The 25,685-nt window shown below is 37.0% G+C and overlaps 1 protein-coding gene across 7 annotated transcripts in view; it reads left to right on the top strand.

Annotated features, from left to right (window-relative positions):
- Positions 1 to 18,700, top strand: part of chb (CLIP-associating protein) — a 44,067-nt gene extending 25,367 nt beyond the window's left edge. For 2 of the 7 annotated variants that reach the window (XM_018451215.1, XM_018451219.1), the window contains exons 6-27: positions 10,494 to 10,528; positions 10,618 to 10,702; positions 11,346 to 11,423; positions 11,927 to 12,084; positions 12,165 to 12,401; positions 12,598 to 12,851; positions 12,942 to 13,132; positions 13,299 to 13,424; positions 13,620 to 13,733; positions 13,842 to 13,937; positions 14,014 to 14,176; positions 14,252 to 14,483; positions 15,138 to 15,203; positions 15,443 to 15,774; positions 15,881 to 16,184; positions 16,268 to 16,452; positions 16,592 to 16,730; positions 16,805 to 16,934; positions 17,008 to 17,167; positions 17,348 to 17,561; positions 17,641 to 17,847; positions 17,927 to 18,700. In XM_018451215.1, coding sequence (XP_018306717.1) covers positions 10,494 to 10,528; positions 10,618 to 10,702; positions 11,346 to 11,423; positions 11,927 to 12,084; positions 12,165 to 12,401; positions 12,598 to 12,851; positions 12,942 to 13,132; positions 13,299 to 13,424; positions 13,620 to 13,733; positions 13,842 to 13,937; positions 14,014 to 14,176; positions 14,252 to 14,483; positions 15,138 to 15,203; positions 15,443 to 15,774; positions 15,881 to 16,184; positions 16,268 to 16,452; positions 16,592 to 16,730; positions 16,805 to 16,934; positions 17,008 to 17,167; positions 17,348 to 17,561; positions 17,641 to 17,847; positions 17,927 to 18,133 — 3,713 coding nt within the window. In that variant the 3' untranslated portion in view covers positions 18,134 to 18,700. Of the gene's footprint in view, positions 1 to 895; positions 1,493 to 9,758; positions 10,150 to 10,493; positions 10,529 to 10,617; positions 10,703 to 11,345; positions 11,424 to 11,926; positions 12,085 to 12,164; positions 12,402 to 12,597; positions 12,852 to 12,941; positions 13,133 to 13,298; positions 13,425 to 13,619; positions 13,734 to 13,841; positions 13,938 to 14,013; positions 14,177 to 14,251; positions 14,484 to 15,137; positions 15,204 to 15,442; positions 15,775 to 15,880; positions 16,185 to 16,267; positions 16,453 to 16,591; positions 16,731 to 16,804; positions 16,935 to 17,007; positions 17,168 to 17,347; positions 17,562 to 17,640; positions 17,848 to 17,926 lie in introns of those variants that run through there. The other 5 variants (XM_018451220.1, XM_018451221.1, XM_018451217.1 and 2 more) reach the window with 5 other exon arrangements.
- The last annotated feature ends 6,985 nt before the right edge of the window (positions 18,701 to 25,685 follow it).

Genomic DNA, 25,685 nt, shown 5'->3' with positions numbered 1-25,685 from the left:
ATTGAAAAAAAAGATTGACTGCTGCAGTAAATTAGATGGTAAAATATGGCATAACATTTTTAATTGGTTGCAGCAGTCAATTTTTGGTTGTGTTAGTCTAATCGAAATCCTATACTGACATTGCAGATAGGCTAACGCAACCAAAAATTGGCTGTTGCAACCAATTAAAAATGTTATGCCATATTTTACCATCTAATTTGCTGCAGCAGCCAATCTTTTTTTCAGTGTATAAGCGCTTAAAAATTCTTACAAGTCTTACAGTAATATATTACGAGCCTTACGATTCTGCTTAGAATTTAGACATTAATGTAGTTAATTCATTGATACAATAACTGGATTCATTTATACAACTATATATTCATTCTCGCAATGAATTCTAGGAATAGTTTTATAATCTAAATCATTATGAGAATTCATTGGACCAATTTTCATTATTTTTTCATAATTCAATGAATATTTTATTGTATTTACGTACAGTTTTGGTTCAGTGTATCTGGTAGAAATGAGCATAAGCGTATGATCGAAGAACACGCACCACTCGACCTCGCGAAAAGTGCGTTTTCGTGACTGTAAAGATACCATGTCCCCCCATGACACACTTGACAATAGCGTCGCTGGCATTGATTTTCCGGAATCGGTGGCGGTGATCGTGTAGGCCCCACGTCTCTTCGTTCATCCCTCATAGCCTTTGGCCCCTTCCAGCGGGGCACCAACGATAGGGGAAGGTCCGTGTGGGACCCCCTCCTTCGACTCGGCGGTTTTACTCGCGTTCCGCGCATAAGCGCTTACTCTCGGCAGCTCGAGGTTGAGAGTAAACGAGTCGGCGTTTAGCAACGTGAGAGACGTGCACGTCGTTGTGTCGTAGGCAGCCTCGTCTCACGATGTGTCGAATTGTGTCGTTTCCTCTCGTGTTTTTTTCCATTTTTTCCCCGGTGACACGTGCACGAGGAACAAGGCGTTTCTCGTGATTTCGGTCGTGGAGATCGGTCAATCCGATACCGAGAGAGGAACACGCGACGGCGATGCCTATCTTTTCTCGTGAAACGCAACGAAAAAACGCAACGGTCGTCGCAACGAGGAGTACACGTATTCTTTGCGCTACGTGGAATCGAAAATTGCATCGCTGCCTGTAGTTGTGTGTTGTGCGTGCCGCTTCGTTCTCCCGTCAGGACCGTGACTGTGTAACGTTACTCGACTGTTGATCGACCATTTCGCGAAGCGAGGCCACAGTGTTTACTTCGCGCGAAAACTTCTAACGATAAGTGCACGCGTGGTGCGTTATCGCTTCGTGTCGTGTCGACGATATCGATACCTATCATCGCGCGACGGCGCGACGTTTCAACCGTTCATTGAGGACGGCTCGTCGAAGGAATTCTCGGCAGTGCGCGGCCGGGCTTTGTGAAACAAACAACGAGCGCTCGGCCTCGTAGTTGCAACCGCATAGGATAGGACTCGCGCGAGCGAGTTCAATTGTTTCGCGCCCGCGGCTACGGTGAGAGATAGTGCTGTGTGATGTGAAGAAACGACGCCGAGGATGCGAGAGCCACGTTATTCCGAAAAAAATTTTTTTTTACCGCGGACACGCGGTATCCTTGCGGTGATCGTATTTTCTTAGAGAAAATAAAGGACAAACCTGAAAATTTTTTAGGACTTTATTTATAAATATTGTCAAACGAAATTGCCTGTTTTCCACTTGGTGACAAAGTCGATACAAGCGTCGTTCTAGCTTTGTTGTTCGCTGAATGTCAAGAAAGATAGAATGATAATAAAAGGTAAAAAAGAGCTAAGAGTTGATTGCTAAATTTAATGTTTTTCAAATTTTAACAAATGTTTCGTCCTTAAACTTTTCAATGTTAATACATAAAAACGAATCCTACCTTACGTAATAAATCATATATTAAAACAAAAACAAATCCTATCTTACATAATAAGTCAAATATTGAACAGATTTGAATATATCAGAAATTAAAGTTCTTCTAAACATGCGGTGAATTTTCATAAGTCGCTGTCATTTTTTCATTGATTAAATTATTTCAATGGATATCAATTGTGATACAATGATCGGAAAGATAGAATGATGTTTGTGACTTGTGTTACCGGATGGGAAAGCACCCTTTGTGACTGTCAAAAGTCTGGGCATTAATTTCTGAAATTTTTGGCACTATACTTGAGATAACTGCCAAGCAAAGCACAGGTCATCGTAACATCAAAATGATGTCAAAATAGCTGCAAATTTGATTACTAAATATCACTTTTTAATGTCATTTTGATGTTATTACGACTTCATTCTGTTTGAATTAATATTGCTCGTGTATAAAACTACATTTGTCAATATTTTTCGTAAAAATTCGCTCATTAGTAGACATTGCAATACTAATTAGAAAGGAACTACCCGTAATTTTATTAAAATAAAGACAAAATTGAAAAAAATAAATAAATCTAAAGGACTGCTTTTTGAACGAAACATAACTGTCCTTTATATTAAAGAATATATGGTCATCATAGATATCCTTTGTATTATCCAATTTCGAAGCAAACGTCTTATCGATATATATATATATATATATATCGAAATCACGTAAATAAGTTTCCATCTTCAAGAAGGATCGTCAAATCCTGGAAATAAAGTTTTGATTTAAATTCTCGTCTTTCATCGCTAGGAATTGAAATGAAGCGTCTGAAAACGCGACTTTGCTCGAAGGACTTCCAGAAATTTTTGATGATATACCGTCATCGAACTTCCGTTCGTTGGAATAGACTCGCGGCGGTCGTCTCTATTTGTGTCACGTTTCGGGTCCGCTTTGAGAAAGATAAGGAGTTTACTGAACGTTGTGTGGAGGGAATCAACAAAAGTGCATTCGTCGTCGAGTGTGTGAAACGACCGAGGCTGCTAGTCGGAATTATTAATGCACTTTCTCGGCCGTGCGATGAACTAGATTCGCTCGAGCATTCACTGCAGAGGGATTGTTAATGCAAAACTCGCGTTTATTACGTTGGCATGAAGAAGCGGCCTTAATTATGTAATACAACGAGCGCCTCTCGTTCTCGCCTCTTTAAAAAAACATGGCTTCGTTCTCGATTCCCTCCGCCTGTACGAAGGGAATAAACGCGTTTTGAAATCAAAGTCGAATGCCCCCATCGGCATTTTTCATTAATTATTCCGTTGACTTGGAGCGTAAAAGCGATATTGCGGTTACTCATTCGACAATCTTTAAGCGCTGTTAATTTCTGCGTTACAACGACGTTGCGCAAAGCGAGGAACAGGACTCTGCATTCTCCTTCGACGTTGCCCGCCCATTTATTTCTAAAAGGAAGGAAAAAAAAATCCATAACGTATAATCGTCGTTGCATATGCGGAACCAGTTCCGAACAGTGCGGTTAATTTCGGCGCCGCGAACTGCACAAAGAGAGAGACGTCTTTACATTATTTCGGATAAATCGCCTCATAACGAGGCGTGAAACGAAGACCGAAAGGGTTCGACGGCGCAGAACCACTTGTCACGGTTTATTCGGCATAAATAAAGCGGCACCTTAATCAAGATCTTCGATCGATCGTACCGTAATTAGCGATGGAACCGCGCGCGTTGATCGGTCGCCGTATTCGTTCTAATGGACGGCGAGTCCGCTTCGGTTTTTGCGTGATTTAATACACGGCTCAGCGTCTCTTATTTTTATATGCGATATCCGCGCTGGTCTACCGCTATGCGATGCTAATCCACATCGGCAATAAGTGCCCGCGCACGTGTGCGGTAATCGGCTTGCGTGTAATAGAGGTCGGATCGCGTGACGCAACCGATTCCGGGAAGCACGAAAATTTTTTCTTTTTTTTTTCTTTTTTTTATAACCACACGATTGTCTTTGCATGAATGATTCGAGGAGCAGGTGAAGTAAACCACCAAATATTTTTCCTTCTCTTCCGTTTCGAAAAAAATGCTAATGGACGTCCTCGAGATGGATCGAGTGGACATTCAGTCAAGCTGAAAATTGCCTATAATCTAACAGTGCTTTCCAGCAAGAGAGCACTAAGAAAAATTTATGATTAAAAATAAACGAACTGAAAGATTCTGATCGTACCAGTTAGAATTCTGGTCACACTTGGACATCTATCTGATGATTATCTCGACTAGAATTATGATTGATATGATCAGAACATAATTTTTATTGACGATTCTTATTAATATATAATTTTATAGATATCAAGTTTTAATTAATAAGAAGTTTTACTAAAAAAAAAAAGTAGTGTTCTTATGGGGATCCTAAAGCCGTCTCTGTATTACCGATTTAGTAGGACTTACACATACGATTTATGTGTCATTGACATAATACTATATATATACACTACATCAATATCGCACGTATTATACTTACAAATTTTCTAACTAACCAATCTTTTATATTAGATATCTAATTCTAAGAATACAACACTGTTTATATAATCCATTATAATTCCTAGTCCAAATCAAAATTATCTTATACGCATAAAGTATTATATAAAACTTGTATATAAAGCAAACATTGTTGCGAATCGGTATTAGAAGCCGATAATAAGACTGTAATTTTCCAACTTTTTTCCATTTTTTTTTACATAAAGTCGACCGGTTTTGACTACATTATCGTTTATACTTTAATTGTAGAGAAAGATTCTTTAATATGTATTTAAAGGCAGTTAGAAAAATACTTATTTGAAAAATAATCAGTAAAATAGACGATTTTAGGATCCCCTTAAAATAATACAGCTTGTAATCCTAAGCAAGAGACACAATGTAACATAGCGATTATTTCATCTTTATTTAACATTGACAAACGGATGTAATGATTCACTGTATTGTACACTGGCCTGTGTGCATATGCACTTTTTTGCTGGAAAGTACTCCAAAGTTATGTTTTCACAGGAGCAACGAAAAACTTTTTATTGCTTACTGAATTGTCGCTGAATGTTTCCAAATTCCAAGAGCATTTTCTTTCGATTGAAAACACACGATAAACAGCAACTTTTGTCTCTGGCAGAAATATTAAGTAAGAAACATCATGAAACTTTCGATAACTTTTTCAAGAAACATCGAAACAGCAACAAAAAGTTTCTCGTTGTTGCTTCAGTGGGAACATGGCTTTACATAAATCTCTTTGATAGCGTGATCTTGTTTAAATGTTTGTTATTCGTAAACACACAGTTTGTTTCTCCATGTAAAGTTGGAACGCGTTTCACTTGCAAGTGAACTTGATGCGTATCGCGTCGTTTCAATTTAGCTTGTTTCACTCTGCAACTTTCGTTCCCTCGATGAATCGGTAATTACGGATATTTCCTTTTGTTTTTCAATAATTTTGGACATATCCTTCCGAATGAGAACGAAACGAGCGTATTTAAAACCTGTTTTAAACATAAGATAAGACAGAAAAAATTAATTACTTAAGTTATGAAAGACTATTGTGATTCACGTACTGCTTACGTTTTACTAATTAAGTTTTTTTTTTGCCATGGCCTTCAATCTTTAATATAACTTTTTCTCTGTCTTATTTTAACGTCCACGTCTAATGTCCATTTCTACCAATGTAGATTAACTTTAATCTCGATTCTTCTTGCTCTTTATCTTTTTCTAATTTCTAGAGCAGAAAAAAGATCGTTGTCTGTCCTGGTTTTGTTGCTGGTAGGCAGCTGTGTAACAACAGTCTTGCTGATGCCTAACCATTTGTAAGAGCTACTACTATAGTCTACTGTATCATAGAGGAAGGTTTCCTAAAGCGACATCCCCTTATTTCTTAGAAACTAACCTTTGCATCTTATTAATACCTACTAATAAAAACGTGATCTATTTAGCTAATTAAAGAAGTACAAATTCATAATTCATATATTTGTAGCTTATTTCTATACCAAATCAGCTAAAAACAAATTCTATGAATCCGAGAAGAAAATTTTTACGGTGTTCTTTTGCAAATTGCGTAATTAAAATAATAGTGATTGTATTATTGATAATATTATGTCATTTTAAATATTTATAGTTTCATAAATTAGTTTTCTTTACAGAATAGGATATATCTTTATTTATAGAATAGGAATGTTGGTATTATTACTGTGTCAATTTTGGAGTCCATTTTGTCAGACGTTCATTTTTGCATAACTTACGAAAAACTTAATTATTGCAAAATTGCAAACAGCATTATAAAAACTGTTTATACTATCTGATAGAAGACACTTTTTATATTGTGGCGGTAACTTTGAGTTGGTTAGGCCGGAAAAATGATTGACGGATCGTGATCGATTCGAAGTATGATCGACCGCAGGGTTTCGTCCTGGTCCCCACTACTGGACTCATCAGTAAGGCAATGTAGTGGGACCTGCCTTAGACGCCCGAGAAAGTATTAGATCGGGATCTTATTTAAACGGAATTCGTGTAACTGGGGTGCTTACGAGAATCCGCGCGAGACCCGTGAGACTTCTGGGGGCGAGTCGCCACATTATATTTATATTTTTGAAGTTGTATTTTTACCTTTTGTTTAAGAAATATTGTCTAAAAACAAAGTGGTATATCGGTGATCTTCGTCTATTTTATGTTTACGTCTATTACTCTGTCAATATGTAGTTTTAGAGCTTTGCAATAAACTAAATTAAATTAAATTAAATTAAAAAGATGAAGAATTAGTTGAACCAAGATTAAAGTTGAATTACATTGTTAAAAACGGGCATAATTGTAAGATAGATATTTCATTCTCTGCCATCAGTTATATGACTATACGCGTCCATACGTTTCCCGTCAAGTTTACTCGAAACTAGATTGTCAGAACATGCAAATATCTGTCGGTTTCGAAACTTCCCGACACAACAACCAACCGGCAACTCGGGACATTTGAACGGCGTGGCGCGCGGAGATCCGAATGAACGATGGAACTCGAGAGCAAAAAGCTCGCGAGACGATGCTATCTGTAACGTGAGAAAATGGGTTTTCCCTATTAACCGATCTTGTTACGTGGCGCGTGTGAATGTACGTTCATTGTTACCGGAGAACACCGAAGCTGGTATCGAAGGTATTAATAAATAGGTCGCGATCGTCGGTCGACAGCTGAGGAATTGGTATACCTATCGCATTCTCGATTCCGGGACGGTGTGTGTTATTATTAGCAACGTTTGTAATAACAGTTCTTTGTTATTGGACTATCGATCGTTGTCGGTAATGCCAGGTATGTGAATTCGCGTTCGTAAGTTATCGGAGAACATTGAACTGGTTTCGTGGAGAAGTCAACCGGCTGCATATCTTTCACACGGCCTGAATTGTTATCGTCTTCGATTTCCTGCAGTGTTTCTTCATATCGATAATTTCTAAGTAATTACAAACATTTCGTCAATACAAATTTTGAAAAGTTAAACCAGAAACACATAGAGAAACAGTAGGCAATAAAATATAAGCAGTAAGCGAATTGGTCAATCACAACCAACATAGAGAATGTAAGATAATAATCTTACGTTCTCTACTTTGAATTGAGTAATTTGCTTACTGCTTACATCTTATTGCCTAAAGCGACGTTTACAATGAGATTTGAAGGCGTATAACTTAAGCTTTAAGCCTTAATCCGTAAGAAATCGATCATTCACAGTCGAATGTGAGAAAAATGATCGACTATGATTGGTCGGTTTAATGTTTTACGGTTTAAAGTTTAAATTTTACGCTTCAAAATCACATTGTAGCCGCTTTAGAGCGGAAGCACAGAGTCTTGCATAATGCATAAGAAAATGAATCAATCAAAGTCCTTCATTTTCTTCCTTTTATATAAATAAAAGACTGGTTAATTTTTTTGTGCCTTATGCAAGAATCTGTGCTCCTGCTCTTATATTTTTATATATGCCATGGACCTTAAATTACAACGTTAATTACCCCGAGAAGATGGAACAATTGTCATTGTTGAGTTTTAAGTGTAGTAATATGGGAATTGAAGTCTATTAGCGGTTTAGATGCAAGCAAAACTCGAGTAACACGGCAAATTCTTGATACCGAGAATACGTATGTTTGCCTTACGGGAGAAGAAGGAGTCTTTACTGCAGTAAATGCGCGCACCTGGGTATTACTAACAGAATTTCTTAATGCAAGAGTGCGTGCGTGCGTGCGTATGACCGCAAAGAATGCTCGGGAAGTACTTAGATAATACGCTTGCGAGAAAGGCAAGAGTAAACATTAGGAACTCTTACGCCGACAATTTTGAAATCCGACAAAGAAATACGAGATAGTCTAAGAGAATACATAGTAAAGATCTAAGTGCCGCTTACCGTTTGCCACAAATTGCCAGTTTGCGCCACAATAATTCCAATCATTTTTCCCTGAATGGTTTATTAAGCGATGTTTTTTTGATATCGGATGAATTGCAATTGGATGAATTGCATTCTTGGAAAAATTACGTGATTATTGTAATATTAGAGAAAGCGGAAAGAGATAAGTAAATTTCCGTTCTATGCAAATTAATTTAATCGATAAAGTAATTTTGCAAACATTTTAATTGTAGCCAGTTAAAATTAATGACGTTAATTATAATTGTTAAAAATAAATAATGTTAGAAATTTATAGCATGTGAAGCCGCTATAAATCGGGTCATTGTCTTCTATTACGAATATTATATGAATCTGCGAAACGAAATCCACGGTATCAATTAATCCTCGCTAAATCCGCGCATCCGACGTGCTCGATTAGATGATCTAATGAGTAAACTCGCGTGAAGCGGCAAATTAATAAGGCACGCTCGCAGGAATCCAATTAGGATATGGAAATTAATTCGATGCGAAGCGGCTGATGGGGAAAAAAAACTGAAGACTTTCACTGCACGTAACATCGCGCGTACGCCGGTTTTCCCACAATATTTCGAGACTTTTACACTTTCGTAATTTCCGATACTCATTAGCGGAAATTCCTTGACGAGTTTTCCTTGAAGAAGTTATAAAGAACTATGCCCAGTTTGGGTCCCGGCTGAACAGCACTGAGACCTAGCTAGGATTGTAGAGCATCAAAAAAGGATTGAAAAGTTCCATATGCACAACTTTGTAAAATGAGTCCCTTGAGCTGTTCAAAGTTCGTTATTATGTATTGTGTATGTAGGTGTACCATGTAGGACTGGTTTTATTCGAGATTTCTCTAATCATCTAGTATCTGGAATATGTCCAATCTTGACGAAGACAACTAAACCCTTTTTTGGATCCCAAATGAATAGTTATAAGTGATATATATTAATCGATGAAGAGGGTAGAGGGAAGTGAATACTCAAAGTGAAGTATGAAACAAAAGGTTTTAATTGTCTAATTGAAATATGGTCAATATATATTCTAGGAGCACTCAGGAAACCTCTCCTATAAAGTTAGGCTTATGGAATTTTTTATTCTCTTTTGATACCTTAAAATTTTAGGCATGTCTCAAAGTTGTTCATCCGGGGCCCAAATTCCCCTATAAAACTGGGCATAGTCCTTTGTGCTACCGGCTACATAACAGTTCAGATAAATCGGCTAATTGCGCGCAATAAACTGGCTCTTTATCGCATCCTCGAAAAAAATATCGTCGTAGCATCTAAGAATTTTATTTTACGATTGATTCTTTATCTTTGATTATTCTGATTAAAAGTCGAAGAAAAATATTTATGAAATCTTCTCTAAAAGATGCATAATTAGGCAGAATTGATGAATATATTATGAAGTCGCAAATTATTAAATTGTTTTAAATGTTTAATGTAAATATTTTTGAATTATTAATTTGATTACGACGATATTATTCCAAGATTGATATTTACAGTATCTTCTGAAAGAGAAAAAAAAGAGATTATTATAGTGCGATCGAAGATACAGGCGAAAAACGTTCGCAACTGGTTTATTAAAATGACGATGACGCTTGCGAAATGTTAACGTCGTTATAATTCTACTACGACATGAGGAATTTATCCTTGCTGTGCTCGCTAAAATATCGTATACATCGGTCACGATGAACGACGCCGACGTGTTAATACCGAGCGGGCACCGTTGCCTACGTCGGGGATTAAAGAAGTATCCCAGTATCGATAAGAAATTGTGGGATGCGAGCAGCAGATGGATACTGCAATGGGATAATATAGTGAAGCATCCGGGTGCAAGGGCGAGAGGATGTCACTGCGACATCCACAAGCCGCCTTGGCTGTATCCAGATTTAGGTATATGAATTATTTCTGCTACACGAAAGGATCATCGTGACATAAAGCGGTTGTGATATTAGTTGATGATACAAATATTTTTAAAGCGGTGATGTCAATAATTTTTCTAAGTATGTGCTAAAAGCCTACGTTACATTTTGTAATAAAATAAGACATATTGATTTAAAATCCAAATTAAATTATAGAATATAATAAAGTACAATTTTCTGTTAATTATTTTGCTTCTAAATATTTTATTTCTTCTTTTAAGAAGTTTGCAATTTCGAAATCTTCTAATTTATTTTCGAAACTAATAAGAAAGATGTACCAAGTCGCGATTGTGACAGTTTGTTTTCTTTTTTCAGTTGGCAAAGATACCGACGAACTTGATCGAGCAGCGGTAAGTGTCGAATCCGAAAAATCAGCTTCATTGCATGTTTATAAATAGAAATAACGTTTTGAAAAACAAAAACTACTTGTCTATTGCAGATCAAATCGGCTCCCGTTAAAAGGCTTAACATGCCTCCGAAAAGAGGTCAATTTGGGCCTGCTAGAACACCATCCTCTGCCTTAGGTATATTTAAATATTATCGAATTCCATGTCACATGTCATCTTAATTATTATTACAATTTATATCACAAATCTGATATTCTTAATTTTATTTCTTATTTTTTTTGGAAGCATGATATATGGTAAAAGTAACAGTGAAGTTTCTCTAAAATCGTTTTCTTTAGTAGCTGTTTATGCAAATATGTAGCAATATATGTTAATATTCGTGGAACGAGTTATTTTTACTTTATCAAACTTGCTAGACGTATTTAGATAGAGTGTAAATATTAAACGTCGATATTTTTAAATTATATTGAAACGATGATACATAGCAGTGCTAGTTTATGTCGTATAAATCAAGCTTTTTATGTAATCAATTGTGTCGTGTATTTTACCTGAGATGTGTCTCTTCGTCTTCCATCCGAAATATACATGAATGTCATGACTCAGTATTGACTCGAATATCACAGAAGCACCGGTCTGCAAATGAAGCGCACGCGGGAAATATGTGCCGTAATCCTTACTTACGCTTAGTTTTAACCGCAATGCGGCTTTATTTTTGCATTTTGTTAACAATACATTGTCAGAGAAACTCGCCAGCAAAAGGTCAACGTATGTTGACGTTTCGATGACGAGGATATGCTAACTGTTCGCTTGCATGAAACAGCTCCTCCTGGTACTTCATCCTATTCAGTCCCAAGGGCAGCGACCGTCAAAAGAACTCAATCAGTAAGATCGACCTCAGGTATATCTAAATTCTACTATTGGCAATTACTATTTTAGAAAATATTTTGGAAAGTCCAAAGATGTTTTCGATCAAGAGAAAATGATTACATAGATAATCGCGCGATACAATTCAGAATCTTAGATGCGAATAAATTCTGCAACGCAGAATTTTGTTAATAAATCATCAATTCCTTAGAATAATAAATACCCTTTGCGTTATTGCTTCTTGATCACTCATACAGCTTCTCATTTGTAACTTTTGATATGTAACTATAATACATACAGTGCTTATTTATTACATGCAGTCAGCATTTTTGTTTATGTGTAATGCATTTCGCGACCGCTTGAGCATTATTCACAGCAATTTATAGCAATTCATAGCAATCTATGTAATTTAGAATTAGTTTCATAATCATTCACAATTTCTGAAAGTGCAAAGAATGAAAAGTATAGTTCTTTAGCGTACATGTGTATTTCCGTATCGAAGCGAACATGAAGAAAACTATCATTACTTATGTTCAGCGCAAGCCGGAGCCGTTGACGAAGAATGCTTTATTACTGCATTCGAGGACGTACCTACCATTAATCTATTCTCAGCAAAAGATCTCGAAGAACAGATGAAGAGTATCAGGGATACCGTGGGTGACGATAAAAAGGATTGGAAACAAAGAATGGATAGCGTATGTATCGCGAGAAAACGAGATTATCTTTCTTCATGGCTTAACGATATTTTTTATCCGTTGTCTTCTTGCTTTTCTAGATGAGAAAGTTAAGAGCCATTGTACTCGCAGGTGGCACTAATTACGAAAATTTCCACGAGTGCCTAAAGAGCGTACAGCGACCGTTCGATCAGGCCTGCACCGACCTTAGATCCCAAGTAGCGCGAGAAGCGTGTATAACTCTCGCTTTTCTGAGTCAGAGCCTGAAGACCAAATTCGCCAGTTTTGGCGATATGGTTTTGCTCACGTTAATGAACCTCATACAGAACAGTGCCAAGGTAAGTCTCACGGAATGCTAGATCTCTGCTACATTTAGATACAATTATTGTCTAAATTGCTGTATCGAGTGTTAATTGCACATCTTTACGACGAACGTCATACCTCATAGAGTCTTACGTCGTTCGCATGTCCGTTAGTTTTTATGTAATCTCCATAAGAGGTAAGAATTTAATTACTCTTGCCATTTTCAACTAGGTCGTAGCGACAGCCGGAGCGGTGGCAGTTCGGTTTATCCTTCAAAATACCCACTGTTCTCGATATGTGCCTATTATTATATCGTGCGTGAGCAACAAGAGCAGAGATATTCGTAGAGCGTCTTGGGAATATCTGGCTTTAATCCTGCAGACCTGGCCTACGCAGATATTGCAGAAGCACATAACAATATTGCCGGACGCACTTAAAAAGGGCATCGCGGATTCCGACGCAGAAGCACGAGTCTTCGCCAGGAAGTGAGTAGTCCTTTGCAGCCGAATTCTAATGATGCCTACCTTCATTTGAGATCAATTTAATAATTTATTAATTTTTATCACTTTTTATAGATCATACTGGGCATTTAAAAATCACTTTCCAGAGCAGGCTGAAATACTACTTAATAATTTGGACGCGACGTATAAACGCTCCTTGATGTCTCTTAGCAATAGTGGTAGTAGTAACAGCTTAAATGTCATGGCTAATATGAGATCGTCGAGCGTTAGTCCACGTACAGCCAGACCCGTGATGAGCGCGGCAGGTAAAGACTTTCTGCTTGTTTATTACTGCGATAAAACGTTCCATTAAAACGGATTACGTTGCAATTGAATGTATTAATGTTACTCGTGCTGCGATCTTGATATAAAATACTTGTCACTCTGTTTTCATGCTGCTTTGCGACTTCTCTTTACATTAAACATATGAAGGTAGTACGGAAAATTTGCATCAGACCACGGGTCAACCGCACGGTCCGCTCAGACGTACTCCGTCCTTGCCTCGGTCTTATCGTCAATCTGGTATCCCGATACTACAAAGACCAACAGATAGTCATTGTAATTGTTCTATCGTCATTTCCTTCAGAGATAAATCGCACTTTGTATACGTTATGTCACACTTCAAGGAAAAATGCACAAACGGAACTGTTGTTGTCTTACGTTGATTTCCTTTTTTAATCTTGCACAGAAGTTGTAAAGTAGAAATTGCATGAAGCTAATACCACAGAATTAATCCGTTTTATAATTCTACAGACCGAGGTACACCAGGAGTTAGATCTACCAGCGCAATTGATTTGCAAGCTGCTCAAAGGGCGAAAGTGAGAGTGATGTACGCGAATATGAGCAGACAAAAAGCAGCGGCACTTCGTGAGTAATATTTTATTAAATTTTATGAAGTCAAATGATCAAATTGAACATTAAACAACTCTTTGTTATTATATATGCAATAAACTGTACCGTTTTGTATTATTTCAGCTCGTCCTACTAAATGCCCGGATCCCAATGCGATTGCTAGCCCAGAAAGAGTTGCAAGGACGAGGACAAGAGTGGCGGGAGTTTCACAATCTCAACGTACGTTTTGTAATTTTCTGTAAAAAAAAAGAAAACGTAACGGAGAATTATTAACGAAAATTGTTTTCCATAACAGCTAGCAGTAGATCGGGTTCCCCGTCGTCTAGATTAAGTTACGCCACGTACAATCGCGAAGGTGAATCACTGATAGGCAGACCAAGGCGATTATCCGGACATACTATTGGCAGCACAAGCAACAGTCGTGAACCGAGTCCGCAGAGATTTGGGAGCAAACTAAGGTAAGTACAACAATTCCGTTTACCGAAAATGTTGTAAATTTGTACAGTTGTGATACGAATTATTTGAATTGATAGAGGGAGGAATCTACACATGTCGCCAACGGACAGCACTAGACCACCAGTGATGGCGCAGAAGATGCTGCAGAAGTCACGCGAAGCGGAGTCTGCGCTGGCGGATGCTTTAACCTTCGACAGTATCGACAATTACACCAGAATACCAGGCAACAAAGGGGATCATAGTGACGACAGCGAAAACAGCAGTATATGTTCGGAAAGAAGTATAGACGGTTTTAGACGAGCCAGTGATGTAAGTGCAAGTTTTATTAGTAAATCAAAAAAATAAGAAAGTGACGCACATTCGTTGGCTTTAGTATTGAATTTTTGTTACTTCGATCGAAACATGGACATATATCACATTACAGAATCGAAGTTACGTAATATGTTTATTGTTAAATTAATTTTTTCTTGTAAGCTAGCACACACACGTTTACAAAGGAGAAAATGACGAACACTCACGCATATTATCTCATGTGTCATATGCTATTAATATTACGAATTTACACATTTTTATATTATAATTAATAAATTTACCGCTTTTTATAATTGATTGGTTAATGCTTATATACAATACTTGGATTTTATTTCAATTTTAATGGCACGCAAATTAATACGTAAATTTCAAAATTTTGACTATTTTAGTTTTATAATTTAACAGAAAATATATTTGTTTGTTAAGATATAAAATGTGTCAAGTTATTTTACAATTTTATATTGATTATACGAATCAAATTTTTATTATAGAAAACAGAATACTTCAATGAAGCTTTTAGCACTGTATGATAATGTAGCTAATGCATGGTTTTTTCACTTTTGGTTTTGTTGCGGCATATTTGTTTGGTTTGGACTAACGCGACACGCCGTTCTGTTCTCCATATCTGTCCATCGCCCATCTACCCATTAGTCGTTCTCATGGAGTGGCTCTCAATCGAGATTATACCGTGATCCATGGGATCAGTCTATCCCAAAGGTTTGTTAAATTACTTTTTTTTTTCATTTCTGCTCATTGAAATAAAACTGACTTATTAAATATTTGTAAATCGATTAATACAGCAATTTGTATGTTAGCATTAAAAAAGAAAAGAATATTATTTTGAGAACATTCTTTTTGTTATCCATTATTTTGCATCAAGAATATTTCAGAATATAGTTATGAATTAACATTAATATTTGAAAAGCAACACGCAGCAATTTTTTCTCATTTTACAGGACATCAAAGAGATTATTGAAAACTGTGCTCATAAACATTGGGGAGACAGAAAAGAAGGTTTAGTGGGTTTGCAACATTATTTGAGCAACGGAAATACTTTGACAACAACAGATTTGCGTAGAGTGACAGATATTTTTACGAAAATGTTTATGGATTCTCACACCAAGGTGTTTAGTTTGTTCTTGGACACGTTGAACGAACTACTAATTACTCACAACGAAGGTCTTGGCGATTGGTTATATGTTTTATGTGCAAGGCTTCTCAACAAGTTAGGCACCGATCTATTGGGATCTATACAAACAAAGATACACAAAACGCTTGATGTTGTGAGGTAAGAATTCAACGATTTTTATTCACGTAATACTGTATCATTTGCATCATCGAGTTATTGTGATTATTAAATTTTAATATTCACGTATACATAATGATTTGTCCAGAGATTGTTTCCCGGGCCAACAGCTTCTACCAGCTGTGATGAGGTATCTGACAGATCCAACCCAAACACCAAATTCTCGCGTGAAAGTAGCAGCATTGACTTTTATCACGCAGATCACTGAAACGGCAGAACCATCCGCGCTGGGCAGTTCTGCAGCGACAGCACTTGCACGACTGCTCGACTGGTCGAATGACGGCAAAAGCCACGACGTGAGAAGACATGCGCAAAACGCTGTGATATCACTTTATAATCTTAATCCGCCTCAAGTTACTATGATACTCTCCGAATTACCAAAATACTATCAAGTGTGTTGAATGAGCTAATTATTAACTTACTCATCAGCGTTTTCTCAAATCGTGCTGAATCATTGTTTTTCTTTTTTTTTTAGGAAACAGCCTGGCCTCTAGTGCAGAACCATTTAAGGAAATCTTCCACTTCTAGTACTCCGGCATCACCTGGTACGCCACCGCCTAGATCGCAGAATTCGCCCGCTCGAACGAAAGCGAAAAACGATGTTAAAGCGGACAAGACTGAAATCGATGGAGGAGACGAGAACTTGGAGGAAGTATATAAGTACGTGGACAGCGTTCCGTCATGTTAATTTATTTGCAACACTGAATCTAGACATATTTTATAATTAAACATAATGAAACCTAACATCCTAATTTTTAAACAATATTAAGTATACTAATTTTTGAAGTTCTTCCTACAGATCTCTACGACGCACGACCGCCGAAATCCAAAATTACGGCTTCGAACGTTTAGAGAGAGCCACCACCAGCAAAGATAGTGGTATCAGCAATATGGCAGATGTAGAGGAGAGAATGGAAGGTTTGACGTTATCCAATTCGGTAAGCTTAGTAAGATAATATCGTGACAAAACAAGAATGAGTTACGATGAGATTATCCTAATTATTATTTTCAGGGTCGATCCTCGTCCGTTTCCTCACCGACGCAACGAGGACGGTCTGTTAGCAATATAACGGTAAATGGATCTGATACAATTGCCGGTGATTTGATTCTACCTCAAGAGAACAATGGTTATAAAACGCACGGTATGTGTTTTATTTTTTCAGAAAAAAATCTGTGTATGTAAAATTGAAGTATTTTACATTATTTTATATACAGGATCATCACCAGATTCAACAAACAGACCAGAAATCGTGGATAATATGGTTAAAACTCTGCAATCTAAAGTAGCACAAACTACGGAAAAAGTATCGGCGTTGCAAGAATTTCAACTCTATGTCCGCGAAGGCGATTCGTCATATATTAAACGAAATTTCAAGTACGTCACCATGTTACAACTCACGCGTATCTTAAGGCTCGTTCCTACTAGAGTTGATCGTGGTGATCGGGAATTAGCTTCTTTTTCTTCTTTTACAAAGAAGAAGCCGATATATCAGTAGCGAGCGACTTTAACGCGACATTTTAATCCTGGTGATTTAACGATTCTTTGATATTTCAGGAAAGTGCTCAAAGTTTTGTTAGACAGTTTATCCAATGACGGCAAAGTGATACAAGTTGAAGTGCTACAAACGCTGATCGATATGCTTAAGTGTTCCGAGTTGATAGAAAGCTTTTCCTCTTACAATGAGTTATTAATATTGAAAGTTATTTATGCCTACAAGTCAGACGATCAAAAGGTCGATTCTTCCAGCGGTAGCGGTGGCAGATCTCCAGTGAGTATTAATTCCGTTTAATTTTTTAATTAACAAATTAATAGTGTTACATATCTATGACGTTATATATCATTAACAGGTTCATTGGAATGCGGAAAAATGCGCGGCGACAATGGCCATGGTTTTAAAACCGGAACAAATTATCCATTTGGTCTCCACTATAATTGCTACAGAGTCATACCCATTGAATATGGGCGCGATAAAGATGTTGCACAAGGTGGTAGAGCATTGGGGTCGAGATGCTATTGAACCTCATCTTGCCAAAGTTATGCCTGGTCTTATTAAGGTGAGAAAAGTTGATGAAATTCAAATTTGTATTTAACACATTGTATTATGTACTGATTGTATTTTTCTTTGTATTATAGGCTTACGATGACAATGAGAGCGCGGTTCGTAAGAGCGCAGTGTTTTGCATGGTGGCAATCCACGTCGCGGTCGGCGAGGAGGCGTTGAAGCCGCACCTAAGTTGCTTGTACTCCAGTAAGCTCAAGCTACTGAACATCTATATACAACGTGCGCAACAACAGGCGAACAGTCAACCCGCGAGTCCGCGTAGTAACAGCAAGAATTAACCAATATCCAATACCACGACTCTCAGGGTCGCGATACTTAAGAGATTCGCTCGCTTTGGCGCGCGGCATGAGCGAGTGCTTGTTAGCTTCCTCAGTAAGTCCGATCCATCATGATGGTTAATGACGACGGTTTTAACAGTATGACTCGGAAGTTTTGATACGATAGAGACTGATGTGCGTATGTGTGTGTGCGTCACTTCGCGACGGAGTGCGAATCACTGTCTGTTCGAGACGACAAAGATATATGCAGAATCAACGCGACGATGATTGTTTTGATGTTACGTTTATCGAATTAATTGTTAAAACAATAAGGGCTTTGTATAGTTGGTTAATTCTTATTAGAGAGTAAAGCAAAGGGAATTCGTAACATACGGTTCACAGATTTTTTCATCTTTTATGAGAGTATGAAACAACTATATTGCTATAAGATTAATTGTACTTTAAGTGAGCATCACATAGTAATTTCGACTGATACATTTTTAAGTATCGTTCCGTGATACGCAAGGAGGTTTTTTTTTCTGTGGAAAGGTTTGTGAAATTATTTATGCAATATTATATATTCCTTTACGAAATGAACGGTTTCTTAATTTGTTTAATTTTGCTAAACATCTTTTTTATTTTCTTACCACGATCTTGTACATAATGTGAACTATGCTGTGTTTTATGGTAGGAAGCCACAGTATTTAGGAAATCCAATATTTATGTTGATACGTACATGATGAACCGAACTTTTATTTCCATTTTTGCAAACAGTAAGAATACAATATTTTTTCTCTCCTGGGACTTCAAACCTTCCATCGCCATAAGGAACTGATAATTCAACGAGACGGATGATAAACTGAGAGAACGCAATGCAACATCACTGTCTACGAATGATTTAAATATCTCTCGTAATGCGCAGCCGAACACTAATCACGCAAATTAATGAGCAGATGTTAAAATATGTATATCGTATGCTTATTTACATTTAGTTCCGAATTTACGTTTAGCGTCGAGCGTAATTGCATGTCCGGCGATATGTCGTGATGCACCTCACAGCAACGACACGTGATAAGGAAAAGTGAAAAGTGTATAATTTATTCAACTGAAATCTACGTGCTAGTCAGATTCCCAAGGACGCACAATGACGTAAAAGACAAACGGAATAGTCGAGTCTTTTTTGACGAACCATGCATAGACACACAAATAACACATACACGAAAGAATATACGTGAGAGAGAAAGAAATTTTGATGTGAGAGAATGAGATTGCGTGGCTGAGAAGCGCGTGTTTAAAAAGCAAGCATAAATAAAGTAGCAGTGATTAGTAAATTGATCTGCTCGAGACTAACATTAACACTTAAACTGTTCATCACGTTGCCAATAATTGAATGAACGCTAAATCAAACGCTAACGTAACGAGTTTAGTAACATTTTGTGCCATTGTCGTTTCTGTTTACTGTATAAGAAAAAAAAATTATATATATTCTACGTCATAAATCATCCCTTTTGTCCTTTTCTTACTACATATATTTAGTCAAGATACGATATATATGTAAGGATAATAAATATAATTTTATTATGAATTTGTCAAGGCGCAGCATTGAACTATTACGAGATATCGGAAAAATAACTTTTTTTTTAACGTTCGATGTGAATACGAATATACCGAACGTAAAACAGATAGAGAAAAGTAAGTCACTTACGGTAGAATATAAAAAATCTGATAATATCTCGATAATTCAGCGTGATGACGCGGTAATTTACGTCTCGGACACAATACGGCCAAATAGTGCCAAAGAAAATGCAAAATATCGAATGAATAATAGAGTAAGGAGTAATTTGAAAGGGAAAACACGAGACAGATGTACTGTATTTCTTTTACTTGGTGCCTTTGGCGTCGACGCGACGGAATTTGATTGAAGATTGTCTTTCAGCATCACCTAGAAACAATTTTGCGGATAACACGGTCGAGATTATAGAGGAGGAAAATACACAAAGTCTTCGACTGTTGCCGACGTCGTATAAATGAACACTACTTCGCGATAAAGAAAAAAAGAAGAAAAAGATCTTATTGATTATTCTCGTAGCATAGAGAAATTTTAGATGAACTCGATATTTTTCCCATTCTGCGCTCCGAATAGAATCTCGAAAGTACATTTCACGAATAGATGTTTATTTCACATGCGAGTATTAATTACTCTACGCTTGTGCGACGCTTTATTCGAGATGCTGAATTGTCAAATTATTGTCGAGATAAATAAACGATGTTCGTGGGTAGCCTCTCGTGGGAAAAACGAGACGGATTCTCGTTGCGCAATTAAATAACCGATATTTCGCGCGGCGATATTCTGATTGGAAGATTTAATCGCGCCTTTAAATCTGCGGAAGATTCAAATACGCCATTAAATAACCATCTGCAAAATCAAGTTGTATCAAAAAAGAAGGCTCAACGCGGATCGTTAAATTTGCAAAGATCAATTTTTAAATATATATGCGATATTTATTTAAAATATGCATCTTGCGAATCTTTTCTTGCGTTGAATTTGCAATTTTCGATATTTGAGCGCTTTGGCGATCTATTTGACTTCACGTCGATTTAGGGCATGGCCTGTGTGACATGTGGTTGTGTGTATATATATACATATACGAAATAATACTTAGAACGTGTAATTATATTATACGTAATATAATAATTGATATACGGATTAGGTAGCTCATCGTCACTGCCTGCAGCGTTGGTCGTGCTGAGGATACGAGGCTCTCTGACACAGCCAGGCTCTGCGTGGTGATAGTGTTTATCGATTCGCTTGTTCTGTTAAGTTTTACGAGCGTTATTATTATTATTATTATTATTATTAATAATATTATATCGGTACTCGACTTGCGTTGTAATTGTAACTCGATGCGTGTGTGATATATATGAGGATTTGGCGGTGGGCGTTACGAACGATCCTCAGCGACAGTCTCTCCTTTCTTTTTCGAACGCGAAGCCGGATCGTTCGGTCGTCCACGGAGAAGCTATAGGATGTAAGCCTCCTGCGTTATCATTTTAATGTTTGTTAACATCCGCTGTTAACTATTCCGCGAGCATAATAAATTTCGTCGTTAAGCGTTTCTGTCGTGCCCCTCCAGGTGCACCGCTATCACGTTTCTTCTTCTTCTTTTTTGCATCCGGCAGTTTGCAAATCGCAGTTTTATTCGTCCGCTTTTGCGCGCAATGCGAGATGTCCCAAATCGGTGCGTTAATTATCCCTCGACTATTCGAAGGTTCGACTATCGAAAAACAAATTCCATGTGCGTGCGCGATGATCGACTGACAGCGCGACTCGTGCGATCCGCTAAACGATACTTTATTTCTGAAATTTGAGAAGTAATTAACATACTTAAATTCGAGATTCAACAGCGTGGCAAAAGCTCAACTTGGAAAAAGTTGATTTCCTGAGAAAGTATGAGTGAATGGGCGCCGTAATTATTTATGAATGAAACAAAGAATGTATTGTAATTACTAATTATTGCGTCTAATTATTGCGTCTTTGTTGCTATGAAAATTTTACATATGTTCGATTATGTTTAATATATATCATATTTGACATATTAAAGGGGCGTGAGACACATCTTTTCTTGCTGCGAATTCGATATATGTAAAAATCTGGAAAAGCTTAGTAAAATTTTCAAAGAACGTTCCTTATAATATGTTGCATTATGTATTATGAATCATGCAGTTTAATTTTTAGTCGAGGAGAAATATTCTGTTTTCGAGGCCGATTTTCCAAAACTAAAACAGACGTAATCCAATCTAATCAGATTCTTAGGCCGATATTCATAATCGATTCTTATTTCAAAACCGTCTTAAGTAATGTGTTATAAGATGCTAATACGGCTCTGTGATTGTTTTTATCATATCTTAAGACATTTAAGACAGTCTTAAATATAAGAATCGATTATGAATATCGGCCCAAGAATCTGATTAGATTGGATTACGTCTGTTTTAGTTTTGGAATTCGAATGTTCCGCTTTTTTGCCCTGAAGCATCATGAAGTTGACGTCGATGCACGAAATCACATAACTTCAAATCGAACGGATCTCACGCAAGTTCAGTCCGTTCGCGACGCATCTTTGAGTTTATCTTTCGCACGTGTGCTTCAATAATGCGTGCAAAGAAGTGCTTCCTCGAGCCACGATGTCGTAGATGTGAGTACTATCGTTATTCATCCCGTTAATTACGTTAATTAGCGTGGACAATATTTTGGTAATTATGAGCGCGACATGCGCCTGAAAACGAGAGATCTAATCGAGATTAATTATTTCGCCATAGAGTCACACACTGCAAATTAATGAAATGTCCAAATTACCGAGAAGGAAATGTCAAATTTCTATTACTTATAGTCGATTTGTTTGTAAATTGCGTGGCAATCTTGTGACAGTTATAATTACGACCGTCCCGATAGTGGATCCTCGAGATCGGAGCTGTTCTTCATTGCATTTGTGTCGTAAGCACGTTTATCGTTGTTAGACGTTCCCTGGCGAAAAAATTTTTACGAAAAACTACATAGATTGAGACAATAAGACACTTTAACCCAGATAGCAACGTGTTTGTCTTGTTGCTGGCATATTGCTTGCTAAGGCTGCGTTTCATTATTCACTGTCAGTACTGGCAGCATTGCACATGCCATTCCAAAATATATCGCAGTAAACTTCCAATATACTTTTGCGTTTATATGACGTCATAAATTTTTGCGTCACTTCCTATTTCTATTACTGCGACTGGCGAGGTCAGGTAATCGCAGTAAAAAGATAGCGAAATTCAACGAAATGGGAAATCAGGAAAAAATTTGTTTTTTAGATGTCGAAACGATAATGTCAAAAAGTTATGACATATTAATGAATAAAGTAGATGCAGAAAAAGCACGCAAAGATATGAATATAATTAATTCCAAATTTTATCAAAATTTAAAAATTATTTATTTCTACAGTCCTACCAAGTACTACTAAATCCGTTTCGTTATGCAACGTTGTAACGTCATAAAAGTATTATTAGTAATTTCAAAACGCTTCTGCAGTACTACTTTATGACGTCATATTGTCAGTACTGACAGTGAATAACGAAACGCAGCCTAAGTATGCATTCCCAGCAAACGAGAACGGATTGGATTGGATAAATCCGTATGAATCAAGTTTTCGAATCCGCGTTATCCGCGAAAAAGGTATTGAATTTTGTAGACTAAATATACTGAATCCGTTTCTATACGTCTAGATAAATATAATAATGTGAACTCTAGTAGGTTCATATAGATTCAGAAATGAAATGCTAGTCTGCGATCCCATCAGAAAGTGATTTATCGTTGGAAAGCACTAATATGATCACAGATATATGAATCGTTTCTTTCAGAATGAGCCCTAGTATTATACACAGAATATACATTACAGATTCACGGTAACAGGGTGACTCCCGGATATAACCCGCACTGTCGTGGCCAGAGTTATGTCTAGAAATTACCTTGTCGCTGTGGATCCGCAATGTTACACATTCTGTATTTTTTCTCTGTATATCACACCGGAGTTTTTGTTTGGGAGGCAACGACTTATTATTATCACCACAGTGCGTGCTTTTCGACGATATCACTTGCCGAGATCAGTGACTAGCAGTTGATGGATCTCCCATATCAGACAAATTCTTTAATACCGCACATTAAATTCGAACAAATTAGTTACACGTTCATTGCGTTGAATTTAACGTGCGGTATTGAAGAATTGGTATACCAATACGTAATTATGGATTCAACCGGATTAGTCGCATGTTTCATTTCTATGCACATTAGGTGAGATACAGAAAGTAAATAACTAATCCATAATTACTAATTCAAGCGGATAACGGATAAAAAACGGATTTAAAAAATTCAAAAACTTGATTCGACATCACTTCAATGAATAATTTTCAACATTTTTCAATAATTTCTCGTTTGCTGGATTGCTAAGTGTGTGTTGCCACCAGAATTGCAGCAACTGAGTCCTCATTTGTTGGCAACTTGATGCCTTCACGATATGATAACATTGAGTAGCAACTTGCCAGTAATTTGCTGACAACTTTAAAATCATCAAAATTCGTACTTTGCCATCATGTTGCCATAATAATATACAGCATAAAATTATACAATGCTGTCACATTGCCGACAACGCAAGATAACATTAATGTTATCTTGCTGTTAAACTGCTGACAATACGTATGCACATTGTTGTTACAATGTCGGTATATCCGAAATCGTTGAAGACAAATCTATGGCAAGTTGTCAGCATCATAAGCAATCACAGATTTGTGAGATTTTGCTGAGACACGCTTTGCTATCTGGGAAGGTCTTAGAAATTCTTAGTTTTTCGTAGATTCGTAGTGGGACGTAGAGTGGCGTTATTTGTTTGAAAAACTAAGAAATCCTTCGCCTTCAAACAACGACACTCCACGTTTCACTGCGAATATCTACGAAAAATTAAGAATTTCTAAAATCTTGTATCAATCTACGTAGTTTTTCTATACTTTTTCGTAAAAATTTTTTGGACAACACAAAGTCCAAAATCGAGACACAAGACGTCTTTAAGATGCCTTAAGCTAAGTCCACAACCTTCCTTTAAGAGGTCGTAAGCCGTAAAGCCTTAAGAAATTGACCAATCACAGTTGAATATGAGAAAAATGATCGACTGTGATTGGTTAATTTCTTACGGCTTAGGGTCTCTTAAAGCAAGGTTGTGGACTGAGCATTATGTCTTGATTTTGGATTTCGTATTCTCTAGATTTATAGTTAGATTTTTTTCTCGCGCTCGATCTGGCGGATCCGGCTCGATAAATCTCAACGCAGAGACGAAAGCCCGAGGAGAGAAATAAAATACTAGAGAATAAAACGCGAAGAGAAGCTCTATCGAGATTTTTTTCACGCCGATAAATCTGAACAATAAGCTATCATCGCGACGATATTACCACTGTATTGATATTGTAATTGCCAACTTTACATAAGGCATTAATACGAGACGTCGTTAGCGCTCTCTGCATTTCCGTTTGCGATCAAATTGCCGTTTCTTCCTTTCTTTCTTTAATACGAATGAAGATCGCATTAAATATGTAGCGTAATTTGGCAATTGCAATAACGATTTCTGTCATTGTTCGCTCGCCGATTCATTCGAGACCTATCAGGAATATTGCGAAAGTTTCCTGAGGAAATAAACATTTGGTCCCAACCTGGTTTTTTTAATCAATCCCGTATTTTTTACCAAAGCTTCATTACGAAAAATTAGCGTAAGTATGATATTTATTAAGCTACGATTGATTTCCCCAGTAGCATAATTATTGACACAATATTGCCCAAATATTAACCCAACATAACATTTAGTCAATATATTGCTAATAAATTGCTACTGGATTTCCATTTATTATTATTGCATAATCGATAATTATTTCTATGCTAATCTGTGGGTTATAATTCGTATTAAATCAACGAGAATAAATCAATTAAGGATAATAATTCTATTTATGCAATCAGAAACAGAACATAGTAATATTTCGTATTAAATTAGTAAGCAATTTA

This window comes from Mycetomoellerius zeteki, unplaced genomic scaffold (assembly GCF_001594055.1).
Source record: "Mycetomoellerius zeteki isolate Tzet28-1 unplaced genomic scaffold, Tzet1.0 scaffold31, whole genome shotgun sequence".
In the NCBI taxonomy this organism is placed as follows: Eukaryota; Metazoa; Arthropoda; class Insecta; order Hymenoptera; family Formicidae; genus Mycetomoellerius; species Mycetomoellerius zeteki.
This window is presented reverse-complemented; position numbering and strand designations above follow the sequence as displayed.